Source organism: Hakea prostrata, chromosome 3, assembly GCF_041222555.1.
Source record: "Hakea prostrata isolate BN-2017 chromosome 3, UWA_Hpros_2, whole genome shotgun sequence".
Classification (NCBI taxonomy): Eukaryota; Viridiplantae; Streptophyta; class Magnoliopsida; order Proteales; family Proteaceae; genus Hakea; species Hakea prostrata.
This window is the reverse complement of record NC_142602.1, coordinates 63,159,810-63,182,245: the sequence shown is the minus strand read 5'-3', so window position 1 is coordinate 63,182,245 and position 22,436 is coordinate 63,159,810. Positions and strand designations below refer to the sequence as shown.

At 38.9% G+C, this 22,436-nt stretch overlaps 1 protein-coding gene across 1 annotated transcript; it reads right to left on the bottom strand.

Annotated features, from left to right (window-relative positions):
- Nucleotides 1-12,646: 12,646 nt before the first annotated feature.
- Nucleotides 12,647-15,404, bottom strand: LOC149022724 (polyubiquitin-like). The gene is made up of 2 exons (XM_089150680.1): nt 14,993-15,404; nt 12,647-14,074 (listed from the first exon to the last, which is right to left on the bottom strand). The coding sequence occupies exons 1-2, from the start codon at nt 15,068-15,070 to the stop codon at nt 12,932-12,934; spliced, it is 1,221 nt and encodes a 406-aa protein (XP_089006806.1). The 5' UTR covers nt 15,071-15,404; the 3' UTR covers nt 12,647-12,931.
- Between the last annotated feature and the right edge of the window lie 7,032 nt (nt 15,405-22,436).

Genomic DNA, 22,436 nt, shown 5'->3' with positions numbered 1-22,436 from the left:
AAACCTACTCTACAACCAGCGGAAAAGTAGTTCTAAAGAGAAGAAACAGGATAGAATCTAATCCCAATAAGGACAAAAGGTAACTAAATTGTTCTCAACTTATAGACAATATCCCATAAGTAGAACTCATAAATGGCACAAGGGCGCTCCACTCATGGCGGACTAAGCATCGAGGAGCATAACCACTCGCGGGATCTTCGGTGTAATTGTCGAACCGCAATCACCTTCCGGAGATATGCCTCTTCTCCTGCGCTCTTCGACGAGCAGCATGATCAACCCGTAGAATAGTCTAACAAACATTGTACGAAAGGAATGAGTTTCAAAGAAACTCGAAGGCGTTAAATCCATAATAACATAAATGGCGGGATTACAAAACAAACATAAATGCAATATGGTATGAGACAAACAATGAATGTATGAATCTAACTCTATATATGCTGGTCTCTTTGCGGACATGCTTTAAGTCATAGCACCGACTCTTTAGGAAAGTCTCAATCACTCATCATCGGTTGGTAATGGGTCCGGCATCCCTCGGGACATTCCATGGCTGGGGGTATAGGTCACCACTCTCTCACATCACCATTGGTCTAAGTACCGGCGCATGTCGGGTTAAGCCTAGCCAAATGCAAGTCTTCTACTTAGTTACATCAAGTCGGATCCAGATACGCCATTCCTCGTCCCCGACGATCCTTTCCGGTATCCTTCACACAGAGTCCTCATAGTCCCGACTACGGACTCATCAACCCTATTGGTTATCCACAATGGTAAACGGGAAGCTCTCACGCCCCTCACGGGTTGGTTACCGGCTTGAGGCGTGAGCCCAAGTCTATCCATATGCAACCCTACCAATAAATGGCCCCCACAATGTGATTCCTGTCCCCTCACGGGTTGGTTACCGGTCTTGAGCGCCCATGAATCCCCATTGCTACCACGGGTCGTCGGTCTCAATACCCCTCCGATTAGGTCGACATAACGGGACATCCTAGCCAAACACTACTAGCAGCCTAAATATGTCATCCAACGGTTAGGAAGGTGTCCAGATGGCATCTCCGGAAACATCCCATAATATTCTCGTAGTAGTCCAAGGACGAAGTGTCAAAGGACACCTCTCCTTTCCAAACCATACTTAAGCATACACAAGCATCAATTCATAACATCACATATATGGTAACTTCATATATGGAAAGAAATCAACAATTACAATCAACTGTATATAACGGTAAGTAAATCATACATGAGTCAATTCAATATAAATAAGTAATGCTACGATATCAAGACAATACCACGGTAGTATAACATTATAAGAATCTAATTAAAGAAATAAATTAACAAGATTCAAATATAGAAACTAAGATATGCAATTTATGTTGTTAAAGAAGTAACCATCCTACCCTTTATAACTTGCAAAGGAATCCTAAGAAATCAAGTAAGATCTTGACAAACTTGAGAAGAAGGTCATAAACAAGTGTATACAACATATTAGGAAAGATCCCTACAGAAAAGATATCAAAACCCCACAGACAAAACGGAGTTGATGTACCATTGGTCGATTGGATTGGCGACCAACGTCGACCAATGAAGAGAGTGGCCTACAAAATCGAGTTTTAAGAAATAAGACCGAAGGGGCAAAAGGGACAAACAAGGGGAAACACAAGAGACCAACAATAGAGGACCCAAAACACAACAACAAGCCAAGTACAAAAGGAAACAAAAAGACAAAAGATCAACAGGCAAAACAAGATAGAAACAAGACAAGAACAAAAGAGAAGAACAGACAGAAAAGAACAGGAAGGCAAAGACCAAAAAAAACCAAGAGCAAAACAAAAAGGAAACAAAACCACCAAGAGAAGCAGACAGAAGAAAGCAGGAGAGAAGAAAACAACAGAGAGAAGACAACAGAAAGAAAACAAAAGAACAAAGAAAAAGAGACAAGAAGAAGAAAAACAAAAGAGAACAAAGACAAGACAGAACAGAAAAAGGCAAGAAGGAAGACAGCAAGAAACCAGGAAGAAAGAGACAAGCCAGAGAGAAAGAGAAGAGACCCCCAACCAAAAGGAAAGAAAAAAGAGAGGAGGAGAAGAAGAGAGGAGACAACAACAAGAGGAAGAGGAAGACGCAAAAAACACAAGGAAAGGGAGAGAGAGGCCGCAAAGAGTTGGAGGAAAAAAAGAGACAGAAAAAGAAACAAAAAGAGGGAGGGGACAAAAAAAACCCAAAAGAAAAAAACAAAGGGGCACAATCAAGGACCAAAGGTGAAGCCCAAACAGTGGAGCACCCAAGTACAAACCGATATCAAGTTGCATAAGAACAATCGGTCCAACAAAGCCGGTGGCAAGGTACTTACTGGTCGGACTACAAATAACGGGTCAAGGTTAGGGCTGGGTTTCACAAATCGAATCGACCAATTGGTTCTATTTTTGCTAATTAGGTCGTGGCTACTTTATTTAAGTCTAATCTCTGGATTACTCCGCTTCATCTGCCTCCTAAGCCTCTGGAACAAGTTAGAACTCCATTCTAATCAATTCCCTTGCATCCTTGGTTGATATCTCGCAAGAACTCAAGTAATTTCCTTCCTCCTGCATCAAAGGTATGTCTACGCTCTCTTTTCTTCTACATCTCTGAATTTCTTTTATTTAATATTGTTCTTGATTGAGATCAGGAAGGAGATGTTGCATTCTTGCAACCATCTATTCCATGATCTCATTCTATTCTTTGAGATCTATGATCATCGTCATGATCCTAACCCTAGCCGATGATTTTCTTGAAACCCTAACCCTTGTATGATCTTTCTGGAAACCTTTGGTAACCTCCCATGCGAGGGAAACCTCATGGGTAATATTTATGTTAATCTAAATTTGATCTTTCTATGATTTTCTTGTTATAATTGGCCAAACAATTTATTCCCTCTCATCTTGTGATCACAACCTTTTCATGAGAGCCATAAAGGTTGAAACCCTAGTTTCTTGGGTCAAATCAAGAACCCATATTTTGATCATGTTAATATCCAATCAATGTGTTTTCTTTACAAGATTTGTAACCTATCATCCTCTAGTTCTTTATCCTTGATCATACCATTACTTTCTTCATAATCCATGATTAACCTAATTAGGGTAACTTTTTGGTTTCTTATTTGTAACTTGAAAATTTGATTCGATTAGTGTTTTGATGTCCTCTTTATACTAGTATGCTGCCATTGTAGTTTTCCCATGATTTTGTACCCTTTTGAACCACCAATTTTGGTTCTATTTTCCCAAAATTTGGATTCTTGTAAGCTACTGTCTCGGTTGGTCGACTCGTTGGTCGACTTGGGCAGTAGACCAATCCAATCGACCAATGAGTACAACAACCTCATTTTTGGTCTGTTTTGATTGTTTTGATATCTTTCCTTCTAGGTATCTTTCCTAATATGTTGTATACACTTGTTTAGGACTTTCTTCACAGGTTTAGTCAAAGTCTTACTTGATTTACTAAGATTCCTTTGCAAGTTATAAGGTAAGGACAGTTATTCCTAAATTACATAGATCGCATACTCTCTGGTTTCTACCTTATGAAACTATGAGTTTGTTTACTGTTCTTATATTTTATACTTCTGATGTACTACTGTAACTACAGTAGCACTTCACTTATGTTTTCTTTTTATTATTTAAGCTTATATGAATTGCCTATTACTATATTGTTTATCGATTAGCTTATGCTTTTACATTCTCTCTTATATGATGAATTGTTGATTTTGTATGTCATGACTGATCTGAGAATGTGTTTGACTAGGTATGGTTTGGGATTGAGAGGTGTCCTTTTGACACTTCTATCATTGGACATTATCGTAAATAGTATGGGATGTTTCCGGGGTTGCCCATCGACGCTTTCCCTAATCATTGGTTGTCATACCTAGGGCTGTCTAGCAGTGTTTGGCTAGGATGTCCCCGTTATATCAGACCCAAATCGGAAGGGTATTGAGACCGAACGACCCGTGGTAGCAGTGTGATTCATGGGCGCTTAAGACCTATAACCAACCCGTGAGAGGACGGGAATCTATTATGGGCCATTTATTGGAGGGTTGCATATGGCTAGACTTGGGCTCATGGGCGCTTAAGACTAGTAACTAACCCGTGAGAGGATATGAGAGCTTCCCGTTTACCATATGTAGATAACCAATAGGTTTGATGAGTCCGTAGTCCGGGACTAGTAGGACTCTAGTGGAAAGGATATCGGAAAGGATCGCCTGGGGCGAAGAATGGAGGTATCTGGACCTGAGTTGATGTAACTGAGTAGATGACTGGCATTGGGCTAGGCTTTACCCTGACATGCGCCAGTACTTAGACTAAATGGTGATGTGAGAGAGAGGTGACTTAACCCCCAGCCATGTATTGTCCCGAGGGATGCCGGACCCACTACCAACAAGAGCCGAGTGACTGACCTACTCAAGGAAATATGGTGCTATGACCTAAAGCATGTCTACCAATAGAGACCATCATACATAGAGTTTAGATGCATACATATATTATCTGTTTCATATTGCATTGCATCTTGTTATGTTCTGCCACATGTTATTTATGTTGTTATGGATTAACTACCTTACTGAGTTTCTTCGAAACTCATTCCTTTTTTTGTACAATCTTTTGTTAGACTATTCTGCAGGTACTGACTACTATGAAGAACAATACAATGAAGCGCAAACCGATGAAGCGTACTACACGCAAGGTGTTGGCGACAATCAAGATTACTTTGATGATCCCTCAGGCAATCACATTTCGTACTACGATTAGAGGCAACGTGGAATTGGAACATCTCAGTTGGATTGATGAAGTCCACTATTTTGAAGATGTCATCTATAGGATAGAAGACTCTTAAGTTTAGTTTATCTTTCATATTTCCTTTGATTTAGTTGTTATTCCTTTTAGACTTATACTACATTTCGCTGTATTTGTGGAGGGAGTTTCCGCCTCTCTCTACTTCTTTTGATATCTTCGGATATCTGGTATCATTTTCCGCACTCTGATTATATTGTTTATTCATTTCTTGATTTGAATCTTTGTTTATAATATTTAAACCTTGATTATTTCCTGTTTATGATTATGTTATTATATATGTGGGAGGATGATTTCCTCAATACTTGATCTTCGGGGCTGTGGATCACACTCTCGAGTATGCCAGTTAGGGTACCGGCTGGGGGGATGTGACAAAAGTTATGAATTTCTAACTTAATGTTTTTGTGATAATGCAACTGAATGGTGTATCTCTATGGCAATAGTGCATCAAACCTTTAGAGATTGGCGATCAGGATCCTGTCTCAGACTTGCTCTGCCTCTGGATGTGAGAGGAATTGGAATACATTCAGCATGATCCACTCCAAGAGGAGGAACCAGTTGGGAAGCCAGCGCCTAAATGATATGGTATTTTGTCACAATAATATGAGGTTGAACCTGCAACATGTCAGGGAGCAGGTTGAGAATGATAGGCAAGACATCGATCTCGATGATATATTTGATGTGGGTGCAGATGAGCAAGATCCCCTCACTCAGTGGATGTTGGACAAGGGTGAGCCGGTGTTGGGCCAACCTGGAGGGAGGCTTGACCTAGACCTAGCTTGAGCTGCAGGGGTTGATGTGGATGAGTTTATGGCCTCTCGAGAGGGTCAGGCACATGCAGATGCAGCTACCATTGTTGATGAGGATTGGATGGTGGCACCAGGCATGGAGGAGCGGTAGGATGACGATCCAGATGATACACCCCCACCTAGTCAAACTATGAGGGATGATGATGATGATGATGATGATGGTGGTGGTGATGATGGTGGTAGTGGTGGTGGTGGTGGAGGCCATGAAGAGCGTCTACATGTTCCACTACTAGAGACACAACAGCCTCCACTCAGATACACTGGGGAGAATCATTTCTCACATGCCACCCAATATTATGATCATAGTGGTGATCATCATCATGGTCGTGAATATCCTGATACAAGGCCGAGCCACCATTAGAGGGGGAAGGGCCATGAGAGCCAGCAACAACACAAAGGTGGTTATGATGATGTCAACCTACTGCATGGATCTTATAGATACTATGGTTCTTATATTAATCCTTCGGATCCGGCGGGCGACTTAATAGGAGCGGTGGGGTCCATGAGCTTGGATGAGTCTATAGACTCCACACTAGGTTATTGGCCTATGGGTATTTATGGTGTCCCTCCTTCATATGGACTATGATATGGATATCAATATCCCTCATATCCTTTGTATTATGCGCACTCGCAAGCCGATAGCTGTGATACTTACAATGACCATGGTCTCGAGAGGAGGCCAATGTCTACTGAGGAGTCCATGTTTTCACAATCATTGACACCTACCTTCCTTGGCCCTATTCTCACTTCCCTTAAATTGGAGTTCTCTTGGCGGCAGAAGATGACCGCTATAGAGCTATAATTGATGATTATTTGGAGACACTATCAATATCGTAAGAGATGGGATCGGTATGTGAGTTTGGTTGGAGAGCATCAATGGAGACAGTCTGAGTCATAGGAGTTCGATCCACCTAGGTACAATACTCGGAATTGAGAGTTTGAGATTTTATATGGTTGGATGACTCTATGTACTTGTACAATGAATTGTAGATTTTAGATGATTTGGCTTTTATGAGTTTTTAGATTTCTAGTTTTGCGGCTTTTGCCCGCATACAGTAGGACATGGGTCGATTAAGAACATTAGTTTAGGTGATGTTTTAGGTCAAAATAACACTCACAATGTCTTTATTGGCCTTAAATTAAACTACACGTCAAATTTCATGTCAAAATGACTTCAAATACCCTTCGAAACAGGAGGTCAATTTTTCATCGAACCCCTGCAAAAATCGGGCGACATGTCACCCATGTCGCCAAGGACCGACACGACGACATGTCGGTCCATGGATAAGATTAGTAAATAAAATCAGTGCATCAAAAATTGCAAAAAACATTGGTTTCTCCCTCTCTAAAGAAAAAGGGAAAAAAAAAAACATGGATTCACATGGTGGTAATGTGCTTAGAGTCATTTTTTATGAGTTAATGATAGTCTAGCTAAATCTTTGCACGAGTGTAGCTCTGAGTTGTGGTTCTCTTTTTTGTTTTACCACTCTTCATTCAACAACGCAAGAAGGACACCCGAGTTTAGACGGACAAAGGTCTAAAAGCCAGGGAGACCCAAGTTCACATTGACAAAGGTCTAAAAGCCAAGGAGAGGAAAGAGGCCAATACATAGATTGTAGTTCTCATGCCACTTGTTTTGCACTCTAGTTATCAAACATAAAGGTGATATAAAATTTTGTTTCGTGGTGTAAAATGGAGTGTAAAGGGAAGGGTTTTAGGTTTTCAATGCATTTCACATAGCTTCTAATTTTTTTTTTCCGAATGAATAGAAAACTTCACTTGAGTATTGCATACTACCATACTGTGCAATTTGAGACAGAACATAAAATTAGTCTGAAAGACCATAATAGATCTGTTATGGTTCGAATTTGATTTTTGCATTCAAGTTTTGAATTTTGAATTCAAATTTGAATATTGTAAACAACTCGTGTACAACAACCATGTTTATTTATAAATATGTAAGATTTACCCATCAAGGTAACTAACCTACTTATCAAAATTAGGATTTTTCTCTGCATTGTTTCATGGTATTAGAGCTAAAGTTTTGAGATTTTTCCCCCCCCCAAAACACTACATTTTCAATGGCTACTGCATAACACTCTATTCTCCATTACCAATCTCTCCAACATTGTTTCTGTCAAGCTTGATAGAGCAAATTATCTTATGTGGAAAGAACAATTAGAATCCATTTTTATTACCTATAATCTTATGCATCATTTTGATGGTACTAGACCAATGTCAAATAAAACTGTCACTACTAGAGGAACTCAAACGCCGAATCCAACATTTCAAACTTGGAGAAAGAATGATCATTTTGTTCGAGCATACATCAATGCTACCCTCACACCATCTCTTTCTTCTCATATTCTTGGCCTTCAAACAGTAAAAGATGTATGTGATTCTCTTGCACAACTCTTCCAACAATAGTCCACTGCTTGAAAGACTTATCTTTGCAGTGAATTGTAGATGATCAATAAAGGAACGAGCACAATCACGGACTATCTTTACAAAATTAAGTCCATTGCTGATTCCTTAGCGGCAATCAATGATAAGGTAAATGACTCTAACTTGGTAGCATATATACTAAATGGTCTTGGTTCGGATTATCTCACTTTTATCTTCACTGTGGAAAATAATAGCCCACCCGTTACCTCTATTGACCTAAGGACTAAACTACTTACTCATGAGCAACGATTACGTCGTGGCTATGGGAACACTCAATCAATCTTAACTGATTCTCATTCTCCTACTACATTACTTGTTATAGATCAACCTAAATTTAATTGGCCTAATAATAGTATTAATTCCTATCCACCCAACAACCGAAACCCACCTAGATTTGACTTTTGAAATTCATCAAATGGCCCTCCAAGATCTCAAAATTCCTATAACCGACCAAACCAAAACACTTTTAATACTAATTCTTTCAAATGTCAAATATGTGCTAAGCAAGGCCATTCGGCCAATAGATGCTATTTCCGTTATGCCCAGAGCCGAAATAATCCTAATCCACCACCTCACATTCCTTATGTTGGCTTACATGGTACCCAAAATACCCAACACATTACACCATAGAATGATGCACAATGGATACCGAATTTAGGTGCTACCAACCATATGTCATTTAATCCAGCCATGCTACAACAATCTGCCACTTACAAAGGAGAAGACCAGGTTTCAGTTGATGATGGTAAGAAACTCCCTATAGCTCATATAGGCTCCTCAACTTTGAAAACAAATTCAAATCATTTATCTCTTAATGATATACTAATGGTTCCCCAATTGTCAAATAATTTAATTTCCATTTCTCAACTTACATCCGATAATAATTGTTCTGTTGAATTTTTTCCATGGGATTTTTGTGTTAAGGATTTGGAGTCAGGCATCACTCTACTGAAGGGCCCAATCAAAGATAAACTATATTCTTTCTCGGCCAATGTTGTGCCTCCTTTGTCTCTTTATAGAAATAAAGCTTCTTCTAATATTTGGCATCACCGGCTTGGTCATCCTTCTTCTGAAGTACTTACCCATTTGAGAAATATTGTCTTATTTAATTCATTTGAAACACTTAGATCCAATAAAATTTGTGGTTGAGTAGTTCTACTAACTAAAATTAGAAAAGGGTAATTTGTGATGTTTGCCAAGTTGGCTTATTCATTGTGATTTGTGGTGTCCTACTAAAACTTTGTCAATTAGTGGATTCAATTCATATATTATCTTTGTTGACGATTTCAGTTGATTCACTTGGTTTTATCCTTTGCGATTTAAATCTGATACAATTCATTGTTTCAAACATTTTAAAAATATGGTTGAAAACTTACTTTCTACTTCTATTAAATTTTTTTCAAAGTGATGGAGCCTTAGAGTTAACAAGGGGAACTTTCAAAAACTATTTTGATGAATGTGACATCATATCTAGAATTTCATGTCCTCACACTCCAGAACAAAATGGATTTTCAGAAAGAAAACACAGACACATTACAAAGATGGGTTTATCCCTTCTATTCCAAGCTCACATGCCTAAAGAATATTGGTTAGAAGCCTTTACTGTTGCTGTTTATTTATTAAATTGGTTACCTACACCGATATTGCAAGGAAAATCTCATCATGAAGCCCTGTTTGGCTTAGAACCAGTTATTGTTTATTGAGAGTTTTTGGCTACCTTTCTTACCCCAACTTGACACCCTACAGAAAAGACAAATTATCGCGAAAGTCCAAGGCTTGTGTCTTTCTTGGTTATAGTCTTTATCACAAGGGTTATAGATGCTTAGATAAGGACACTAGCAATGTATAATTATCTAGACATGTTATTTTTGAAGAAAAGGAATTTTCCTTTTCAAATTCCCCAATCACATCAATCATCAAACAAACCACTAGTTGAATTTCTTTCTCTGCCTGTTTTCATCTCACACCCCACCAAATGTGCCTCCACTCACTTTACATTATTTTTCACCTATTTCAAACAACCAACCATTACAAACAACCCCTACAACATCATCACCAGCCTTATCAATGGCAAATCCAACCCAAGATGTTAATCAATCCCCACCTCAACTACCTCCAACAATAGACCAATCACAACCCCAACCATCTCATCTTATGATTACTAGGAGTAAAACCAATTCCGCCAAACCAAAAACCCCTCTCTCTTTATTCACTATTAGACACCCAATACCTCAAACTTTTCTTACCACCATCTCCAACATCCCAACTAAACCTAAAACCTACAAATTAGCTTCAAAAGACCCAAAGTGGATTGATGCAATGCAACAAGAATACAAAGCCTTGATAGACAATCAAACTTGGAACTTGGTGCCTTATACTAAGGATATGAATGTTGTAGGCTATAAGTGGGTGTACATGATCAAAACAAAAAGTGATGGTTCCATTGAGAGATACAAGGCACGATTAGTTGCCAAGGGGTTCAGCCAGCAGGCAAGAGTGGACTTTCATGAAACATTTAGTCCAGTTGTAAAGCCAGCTACCATTCGGATAGTATTAACTGTTGTACTCTTAAAGTCATGGCCAATACATCAACTTGATGTGAAAAATGCCTTCTTGAATGGCAACTTAACAGAAGATATTTACATGGAACAACCACAGGGGTTTGTTTCCACATCTAAACCAACACATGTTTGTCATCTACAAAAAGCAATTTATGGTCTCAAGCAAGTTCCACGAGCTTGATTTCACAGATTCAAAACATACCGACAGTATTGCTATTATATGTAGATGGTATAGTATTGACAGGAGCCAATGAAGCTGCAATTCAAGAGGTTATTCAAAGCCTGAGCAAAGAATTTGCAATGATAGATTTGGGACACTTGCATTACTTCTTGGGAATTGAGGCTAATCGAAGTTCAGATGGTCTTTTACTCACTTAAAGTAAATACTCCATCGATTTATTGAAGTTTATAGGAATGGAGACTTCAAAGCCATGCACAACCCCAATTGCAATTGGAACAAATTTATCATAAACAACAGGTTATCCCCTACCTGATCCAACACCATACAAACAATTAGTAGAAGTCTTACAATATCTGATGATCACTAGACTAGATATCTCCTATGCAGTCAATCAAGTGTGTCAGTTCATGCAATCTCCCACAGAAGATTATCTTCAAGCAACAAAACATATTTTACGTTATGTCAATTATACTATTGGTGCTGGTGTTCTCTTGAAACCAACCCAACTTTCTTTCATAGTTGCTTACACTGATGCAGATTAGGCAGGATGCCCAGACAAACGCCGATCAACTAGTGGGTTTTGCACTTTTCTTGGGGATAATTTATTATCATAGTCTTCTAGGAAACAACCTACAATATCTAGATCAAGTACGGAAGTTGAGTGCAAATCCCTTGCCGTCACAACATCTGAGTTACTATGGCTTTCTTATGTTTTACGTGATTTGCAAGTACAACTTCCAAGAGGAATGGAAATTTATTGTGATAATGTGTTTGCAACGCAAATGGCTGCAAATCTAGTGCTACATGCTTGCACAAAACATATAGAAGTGGACTATCATTTGTTCGAGACTTGGTTTAGAACAATAACATAAAAATGCACTTTGTTCGGTCAGATGATCAAATTGCAGATGTGTTTACTAAGGGCTTAACATCACAAGCTTTCTTCAAGTATAGAGACAAACTCTTGCACTTGCTAATTCGAGTTTGAGGGGGGATGAAAGACCATAACGGATCTGTTATGATTTGAATTTGATTTTTTAATTCAAGTTTTTGAATTTGAGTTTTGAATTCAAATTTTTAAATTTGAATTCAAGTTTTTAATTTTGAATTCAAATTTGAATATTGTAAACGACTCTTGTACAACAACCATGTTTATTTATAAATACATAAGACTTACCCATCAAGGTAAGCAACCTAGTTATCAAAATTAGAGTTTTTCTTTGCATTGTTTCATAGTCATATGAAACAGCACATACTTCTTCCAGTTTCCTTTTCCTTCTCGGATATAACACATTAGGAATTTACAAGCACACCAAGCTTTCGGAAGAAAAATACCAAGTGCAAGTTCATAAATAATTAGAAAAAAAAAAAGAAAAGGCATTTAAGCGAGAGCAGTTGAGTAAAGAAAAAAAGAAAAAAAGAAAGAAGAAAATGAAGATGGTGTGGTAAAGTAAATTTCAATGGTACAACAAGATCCATATAACTAGCAAAACTTGACTTGATTGGACTGTATATTGGTAATTATAAAATGGCTCCTTCTTGCTATGAAAGTGGATGATTTACAGGTCTTCTGCAACAAGACAGTCAGACTTACAGGAAAATAGTTCTAGCAAGTTGTGTAGCATTGAGGTTTTGGTGGAAGGTGTGATGTGAACTTCATAAAACAATGTCATCAAACTCAAATTTCTGTCACTTTACCGTATATGCTTAGTAGTCATCGCTTACTAGGGTTTTAATAGGTAGAATCAGGATCCTAATAGATCCCGGAAGATATGTATCAACCCAGTCTATCCTAGGCTGTTCTGGTTCAGTTGGAATCAAGTCAACTAATTTCCACAACCCTGACTTTAGAACACTGTTGATAGCAGTACTCAAAAGAAATACAAAAAGAACAGAGTTCCATTCCTTCAAGCCAAAAACCATTAAATACAAAAGCAGAAACTAGCCTATCCTACAAGCAACAACATTAAGTAGAGGTTCGGTTATGGACAAACACCACAAGTTTACAACTACACATACTAGCTATTCACGAAATACTAAACGAACCTGCATTCTGCAATGGAGAGATCCATGTTGCTTGCCAAGATGCCCACAGCCATATTCCATAATAGACAGCAGGAAAACCCATTAAGACTTCTTAGTAGAAAATTCTATTGTTGTTTCCTTCCAAATCCCATAGTCTGCCAGAGTTTTTTCCGAATCGACAAGTTCGGTTGCATTACAGAAGAGCTTAGTTGGTGAAACTGCTGTGAGGTTTTGGATCTTAGCCTTCAATTTATGTACAGTAGTAGATGAAGGAATTACAGCCAATTCAACAAGCTCACTCTTTTGCACACCTCTGGCCCGGGCATATATGGTGATTGGCCTAATAAGAGATGAAGGTGAAATAACCAGACTTAGAGTGGAATCTTTCTGGATCAAATAGCTGCCCAGGCTTGCATGCTCCTTCAGCATTTTACCAGCAAATAGAAGGTGCCACTCAGAGGTTGGACACGTAATCTTTTGATTAACCTTTGCCATAACATCGTCAACAGTATTAGAACTCTCTACTTCAACTGTAATGGTCTTTCCACTCCAAGGTTTGACAAAAATCTGAAATGAGGGAGGTAACATCTCTATTACAGACTCTTCAGTGATTCTATAATGAGCCAATGTCCGGTCATCCACTAGCTGCTGCTTAGCATAAAGAAGCTTCTGTTGGTAAATAGGGATGCCAGTCATGCATTGCAATATTGCTTTCACATCACGGATGGTGTACAACATCTTCACTTCAAGCCTCATGCTCTGCCCACAGGGTTTTTTCACAGATAAAGACATCACATCCCTTGGGTTAAAAATCAATTGCAATGTCGCTTCATTCTGGATATTGTTAGCAGCCAGAGTCCAGTTATCTTGAAGTTTTCTTCCAGAGTAGATCAGCGTGAAACAGTCATTTGCTATGCCTTCTTGTTTCTGAATCATAGCTTTGATGTTTTGGACGAAATCCTGGGCATCAACTTCCAGTTCTATGGTTCTCTGGTCTGGTGGTAACCTGACAAATAATTTCATACCAACTGCACTTTGAAAAAACAGATCAAGGGTTGAGTACCTCTGGATACCATAATCAACCATTGTGTGATCGTCCTCTAGTTTCTTCCCGTCATAGTAGAGACCTTGAATCATTCCTGAAATGCTTTCCTTGTCCTGGATCTTAGCTTTAATGTCTTTGATTCTCTCTGACCTCTTCACCTCTAAGGCCATAGTTTTCACAAGCTTCAAGAATATTTTCATCTGAAACAGTGAAACAGAAAAGAAAGAAAGAAAGAAAGAAAGAAACAGAGAGGATTTTAGGTTCAGGGTAACATTTTGAAATGAGTTTACACCCTAGACATGCAACCAAAAAAAAATTGAAACTGCAAACTGTAGCTTCCATTGCAGGTTTGAGGTTGCACAACAGTCATTTGGCTCTTGACCTGCTTAAACCAAAACGATAAAGGAGGACAAAACTCGACCGGCTACAAACATGGTTGGGAAATGTAATCATCGAGTAGATAACTCTGATAGTCACATAACCCATGTCATCTTCAAACAGAAAACAATACATGCCAGGTGATAGCATCATGAAAGAGCTCTAACACTTGTTTCAACGAGTGATAGAGAAAGGGAAATACATATCTCATAAACTGAAGCTCAATAAATACAAATTCATTAATAGTATGTCTGGTATATGTGATTATCTGGATTTCAAATTCATTGAATCATGAATTCAATTTTTAATAACTATTTGGAGTTATGTCTGGTTGTGTGATTATCTGGAAGTATTCGGATGTCATGTTTCAGGTTAAATCCAAGGGTACCTCTAAATTGACCCGAGAAAAAACAAAACAACCCTTAAAATCACATAATCATGGTAACTTGCCAAATGAATCAGTTCATATGATTAGGGGAACCAAACAGTTAACTTTAACGAATTATGATCCTACCGATTCTGATTCCACAAATTTGATCAAATCAACTCAAGCAGGATTGACGGAATTAAGCAATCAAACGCACTATAAATAAGGAATGCGGCGATTAGCTACATCAACTGAATGAAAGCAGGACTCGTAACTACCCACACAGAGATTTTAAAGAGTACCAGAAAAGAAAAAGAAAAACCAACTTTCATAGCCTAATCAACTCACAAGAAGGTCAAACAAGAAAGTTTACCTCTTCGTCCTCCGGGATCAACGAAGCTGACACTGCATCGCTACTTGCACTTGCCTGAAACCTGTTACCTTTCGCCATTGATGTTTGAAAACCCTTAAGAAGTTAGATAACGATTAACTTTTTCCTACCAAAGAAGGTGAATCGAGTGACCCTTCAGTAACCCCTTTGAAGAAGATGAATCAAACGACCATTTCATGCATCTTCACTTTGGTTTGGCATTTGCATGATCTTCACACTTATTTTTATAGCTTAATTAACAGAAAACCCAATGACTCCAACATATAGTTTACCTTTAAGACAGCTTTTCTGAGACTGTGCTGCTGTGTTCTTTATGAGGCATTTTCATTGGTCGTCAGGGGAGATACACTTGTTCGATTTCTTGTTGATCAAGTTCCATTCCTGGGTCCTGTAAGTCAACATGGAGGTCTTATCAAGTTGCTAGAGGGCTCTAGAAGTTTCTCACTTTCTTTTTGTTTTTACTATTGACACTTATTCTGATAGAGCAAAAACTGAGGATGTCATTGCAATCAAAGCAGCTGTGGAATTGTTCTAAATATCACAAGGCAACAAATAATTTTTGAAAAAAGTGACGATTTCCTCAGTAGGAATGTGAATTGCTTGCAAAAAAAGACAATACTCTCTTTACCAGGCATCAATGAAATGAAGAAGGATGCTTTCTACTTGGGAACAAAAGATTTGCAGTTTCCTCTCAACAAGATGACCACAAACTGGCTTCATGGAAAACGGTTATTCTCACTTATGTAGGCAAAGAAGTGTTCATTATGTGAAATCTTGCAAATTTCTAATCCTTTAACCTATAGTTTCAACACCGCGAACCAGAAACTTGAGTCGGCAACAACTGTGGGCCATTCGAGTCGAGCCAGAAGGTTCGGAAGTGGACTCAATATTGGTGGATGGCTCTAGTGATAGCTCAACATCTCTCCTAGAATTTAAAAGAAGAGAGAAGGTTAGTCATGAGGGCATTAAAAGGCGATTTTGGCATGACTATAGACCGACGATGGAGAGTCCGATTGATGATGTAAATATACCTAAATGAAGATAATCGACAAAAGACCTTTCTTTCAAGTCGAGAATCACTGGAATCGGACCCCAGATGGGGGGCCAAACATGGACTAGTTGATTGGACCTTTCGAACGCCTTGGACCGACCACCCCTCCCCAGTGAGACAAGGCAGAATCGAGATTTTGTGTTCTAAAACCCTACTTTAAGCTTCTATTCACTCCTACACGCATTTTATAATGCTAGTGCGAGGCTAAGGATAAGGGAAGAGGAGAAACCAAAGCTAAGAGTGGATTCTACCCTCATGAAAGCATGTCGAAACCCGAATCATAGCGGAATCTTTGGGAAATGTGAGAATTCTTCAAACCTGCTTCTTTAAACCTAAGTTTCAAACCCTCTTATTTAAACCTAAGTTTGTGGGTTTCATCATAATAAATATGGGATTTTGGTAGTTAAAGCATGTTAGATATATTTAATGCTCATAAATAGTTGTATTTATGCTTCCCTCTAGTTTGTGAGTAGTTTGTGCAAATCATTGCAAACGATTTCGCTTTTTGGCTCTCAGAGATGCTCACGGACACTCGCCAGAGCCAAATTTGGGTTTTTTTTTTTGTTGATTAAAAAACGAATTGGATCAAATTGATGGTACCTTTAGGACCCTATTACTGTCAATTAGATATTCTCAAAGTTTTGTTTTGATTCAACTTCAAATCAGTGGCGAAATAATGACTTTTTGCCGAAACTAGGTTGAGAACGGCAGGTTTGAACCCATATGACTGATTGGGGTTTTGTTGAGTGATTTTGGGAACTTTTTTGAAACCCAATTAAAATCTATTAATGCTATTATATAATTAGGATTATTGTGAGTATAACCACCAACTCTTGTGGGAGAAATTATGACTTTGTGGAACTTTGGAGAGCTTATACTAATAACTAAAATGGTGAAGAATATACTTAACCTTTTCTTGCATGTTCAATGATGTTAATTAGTTTTCATTATTGATATCTTGCTTTGCTTTAGTATTATCTTGTGATTATGTGTGTAAAACCCAGCCCTAACCTTGACCCGGAAACCTTGTTATTTGTAGGTCCAGGACCGAAGTAAAGTAAGAAGACTTTGGGCCACCCGGGAGGACTTGGGTCCGGCTTGAATCCATGAGAGTTGATGATGAAGTTCTATTTATGGAAACTGAATCTTGATGAAGATCGGATTAGTTGATGGACTTGGAGTGCTCTCTATCATGGTTTGAAGGCATTTCTACCTATTAGGTAAGTCACTTGATATGTGTGCAAAACCCCTTTAGGATTGGATTTGATTTGGGTCTTCATTTCCCTGTTTGTGGGTCGCATTGGTCGACGATTGGTCGACCGGACCGTCGACCAATCCACCGACCAATGGGGCTGTCTTTGGCAATTAGGTCTTGCTTGCTCTATTTAAGTCCAATCTCGAGTCTACTTCGTATTTGCGCCTCCAAACTCTTTGGAACGAACCAAAGACCTCCGCAAGTCATCTCCCTTGCATCCTGGTGATTTTCTTGACGGATCTTCGACAAAACTCTTCCTTTTGCATCAAAGGTATGTCTACACTCTCTTCTTCTCCTCCATCTCTGTTTTTCTTTCCTTTTTGAGTTGAGACAGAGAGGAGATGCTGCATTCTCTGTTGCAAACATCTCTGGACTTGTCTCTCATGATCATCCTAAGGATTAATGGCAAAACAATGATCTTAACCATGATCATTGCAAGCTTTGAAGGAATCATGATCAAACCATGATCTAGTCTTTGTTTAACTCTGATTTGAATTTTGATCTCCTTGGATCTTCTATATTGATCATGTTAGTAGTCAATTGCTGTGTTTTCTTTTCATGATCCATGATCTATCAATCTCTAGTTGTTTCTCTTCTACCATACCATGTTTTCTTCATGAATCATGATAGTTACATATATGGTAGGTTTTGTTTCCTTATTTAGATTTATGCTTTTAAGTCTATTTTCTTGAAGATCTAAGTATGCTTTTCATGATACCTTTACCGAAGCAATGATCCATTCTCCTATTGTTCTTGCCTTTGATTTCTATCTTGAATTCTTCAAGATCCATGGTTGATCTAATTATGGTAACTTTTGTTTCCTAATTTGGATCTTGATGGCTTGATTCGATTAGTGTTTTGAGGTCCCCTATATGTTAGGATACTACCGATGTAGTTTACCCCTTGATTAGTACCCTTTGAACCACCAAATTCGGATTTTATATCTCAAAACTGATTTTAGGCTATTGTCCGCATTGGGACGATTGGTCGACGGACCAGCGACCAATCCACTCGACCAATGAGTACAAAACTCCAGAATGGTCCGTGTTGGATGTTTTGGTATCTTTTCATAGGGATCTTTCCTAATATGTTGTATACACTTGTTTAGGACCTCTCTCAAGTTTGCCAAGATCTTACTTGATTCTTAGGATTCCTCGAGCTATAAAAGGTAAGGATGGTTACTCTTTAACAACATAGATAGCATGAATCTAGTTTCTATATTTGAATATCATTGATTTGTTTCCTTAATTAGATTCTTACAATGATATATTACCGTTGCATAATCTTGATAACAGTAGCATTACTTATTCATATTGAATTGACTCATGTATGATTTACTTATCAATTATATATAAGTGATTGTAATTATTGATTTCTTTCCATATATGAAGTTACCATATATGTGATGATATGAATTGATGCATGTGTATGCTTAAGTATGGTTTGGAAAGGAGAGGTGTCCTGACACTCGTCCTTGGACACTACGGGAATATTATGGGATGCCGGAGATGCCCTCCGGACACCTTCCTAAACCGTTGGATGACATATCTAGGACTGCCTAGTAGTGTTTGGCTAGGATGTCCCGTTATGTCAGACCCTAATCGGAGGGGTATTGAGACCGAACGACCCGTGGTAGCAATGGGGATTCATGGGCGCTCAAGACCGGTAACCAACCCGTGAGAGGACAGGAATCACATTGTGGGGGCCACATTGGTAGGGTTGCATATGGATAGACTTGGGCTCACGGGCGTCAAGACCCGTAACCAACCCGTGAGAGGACGTGAGAGCTCCCGTACCAATGTGGATGATCAATAGGGTTGATGAGTCCGTAGTCGGGGACTATGAGGACCTAGTGTGAAGGATACCGGAAAGGATCGCGGGGACGAGGAATGGACGTATCCGGATCCGACTTGATGTAACTAAGTAGAAGACTTGCATTTGGCTAGGCAACCCCGACATGTGCCGGTACTAGACCAATGGTGATGTGAGAGAGTGGTGACCTATACCCCCAGCCATGGAATGTCTCGAGGGATGCGGACCCAACCAACCGATGATGAGTGATTGAGACCTCCTAAAGAAGTACGATGCTATGACTAAAGCATGTCCGCCAATAGAGACCAGCATATGTAGAGTTAGATTCATTCATCATTGCTGTCTCATACCATATTGCATTATGTTTGTTCAAATCCCGCCATATGTTATATGGATTAACGCACGAGTTCTTTGAAACTCATTCCTTATGTACAATGTTTGTTAGACTATTCGCAGGCACCGAATATATGACGGTCCCATGAAGAAGCGCAAGGAGAAGAGGCATATCTCCAGAAGGTGATTGCGGTTACAACAAACACGAAGATCCCGCGAGTGATTATGTCCGACGATGCTAGTCCGACCAGAGGGAAGCGCCCGGCCGTATGAGATTTATACTTATAGGGATGTTGTCTATAAAGTTGAGAACAATTTAGTTTCCCATACCCGGATTAGATTTTCTGCTATTCTTAGAACACCGCGGTGTAGAGGGGATTTGCCACTTACTATGTTAGACACTGATTATATCAGTACGATTTATATATGATCATCTTCCTTATTGGATCTATGGTTTATCTTCCGCACTTTATTATTATTGTTCATGATTATGTTATTGTTTATGTGGGAGGTTGATTACTCGATACCTGATCTTCGGGCTGTGGATCACACTCTCGGGTATGCCAGATAGGGTACCGGCTGGGAGGATGTGACAATGTGTGTGGACTTTGTGGGAATGAAAGGTAAGTTTGCTTATATTTTTTAATGTTCTTTGAATGATGATATGAGAATGTGTGTGTGATTGGTTTCGAGACTTAGATTCTCTTATATCTATTTATCAACTAGGGTCGGGTTCGCCCATTACCCTGGTGAACTTACATGAGTATGCATTTAGACCTAAATACATGAATGATAAATGTCTAGAAGTGTTTGTGTGAAATCCAACCCTAACCCTAACCCGGAAACCTTTTTGTTTGTAGGTCCGAAGACCCAAAGTGAAGGTAGAAGACAATTATGGGCCATCTCAATGGCGGACATGGTGTTTGATCCAGAACCTATGGAGATTGATGATGGAGTCCCATACTTGGAAACCTTATCAGAGTTGGAGAAGAAACTACACCTTGAAGAAGAAGAGCTTGGTTGATGGACTTGAAGCCTATTTGGACATGGTTTGAAGGCATCCCTCAACGCTAGGTGAGTTGCTTGTTGAATTGGGAGAAGCCCCATTGAAAATTAGGAGGTTTGGTGCTTCAATTCCCTGATTTCGGGGCTTGTTGTCAGCCTGGGTCGACTGGGCCAATTGACCCAACCAATCAACCCTCAGGGACAGAGGCTTAATTGTGAACTTTTGATTTTTAGGGTTTTGATGCTCTATTTAATGAGACTACGTGGTTTTTAGCCACACTTGTTTCTAAAGCCTCTAGAGAACCTAGGTAGCTTCTCTCAAGCCTATTCCTTTGAGTTGTGGAAGATCCTTTGCGGTTCTCAAGTCTTTCAGCGATCATTCTTCATTAAGGTTAGTAATTGCTCATACTATTCATTGATCTACTCTCATATTGATTTCTTCTCATCTTTGTGATTATGAAGATAGTTTTGTAACCTTACAAACACCTGTTCTTCAATCTCTATAGTTATGAGTGAATCTCCATTCGCTCCAATGCTTCTATGATCTACACAACATGATTTTAAGAAGAGATCTTGTGAAATCTTCATGAATGTGTGATCATTCTATTGTTTTGATTTCTAAAGCATGTTAGATTCATTATTATGTTAGTTTCTTACTATGATCTACTGTTGCTATTCTTCTAGAGTGAATTCTCATTCTCTCTAGCCTTTGTAGAATTCACGGATTGTTTTCTTTGAAAACCTAGTTTTTGATTAAATTAGATATCTATTCTTTTGATCAATGTTGATGTCTAATCTATGCTAGTTAGTCTTAGATTACTGTTCTAGAGTTTCCCTTAAATTTTCGGAGTGTTTTGAATCCTGGAAGTTGAGTATCGGATCAAAATTCAAAATTCTGTTCCATACTGTTCATTGGGTCGACTGCCTGGGTTGACTTGACCAATTGACCTAGCCAATCAGCCCAAGCTGAGAGTAGTTGTTTTCTTGGTCTGTCTTGATCCGTTTGACTTCTGATCTTCAAGGGTTTGTTCCTAATGATTGAACTATGCTTGATTAGGGTTTATTTGCTATCCTTGGACCTATCCTCTTTGTTCCTCCAGAATTCTTCGAAGATAATTAAGGTAAGGATGATTGATTCTCTAATAACCTAAAATGCATGATCTCTTGTTTATGATTTGGATTTGCAAGATCTTACTATTGTTCATATAATTCTTTATAATTTAATTACTGTTGTAAGTACAGTAACTACAGTAGATCTTGTTCATGTAATTTTTTATTAAATTGATCATGTATGAATGATTATCTTTCAATGTATTGGATTATCAATTGTGTATTTGAATGACTGATTTTGGGAATGTGATTGCTTAAGTATATATAATTTGGGAATGGGGAATGTCCTTTTGATGTTTCTATCTTTGGACATTAGTGGAAGTAGTATGGGACATTTCCTATGGTGCCCCTTAACTCTTTCCCGGATTATTGGTTGACATACCTAGGTCTTGTCTTGCAGTGTTTGGCTAGGATGTCCTTGTTATATCAGACCCGATTCGAAAGGGTATTGAGTCCAAGTAACCCGTGGCAGCAATGGGGGTTTGTGGGCACTCAAGACTGGTAACCAACTCGTGAGAGGACATGAATCACATTGTAGGGGCCATTCATTGGTAGGGTTGCAGTAGTAGACTTGGGCTCATGGGCGCTAAAGACCGGTAACCAACCCGTGAGAGGACATGAGAGCTTCCCATTTACTATATGTGGATGACCAATAGGGTTGATGAGTCTGTAGTTTGAGTTGGTTGTAGCCATAGGATACACCGACTCTAGTGAGAAGGATATTGGAAAGGATCGCGAGAGGTGAGGAATGGAAGTATCTAACTCTGAGTTGATATAACTATGTTGAAGACTTGCATTGGGATAGGTTTAACCTTGAAATGTGCCACTATTCAGAGCAATGGTGATGTGAGATAGTGAGA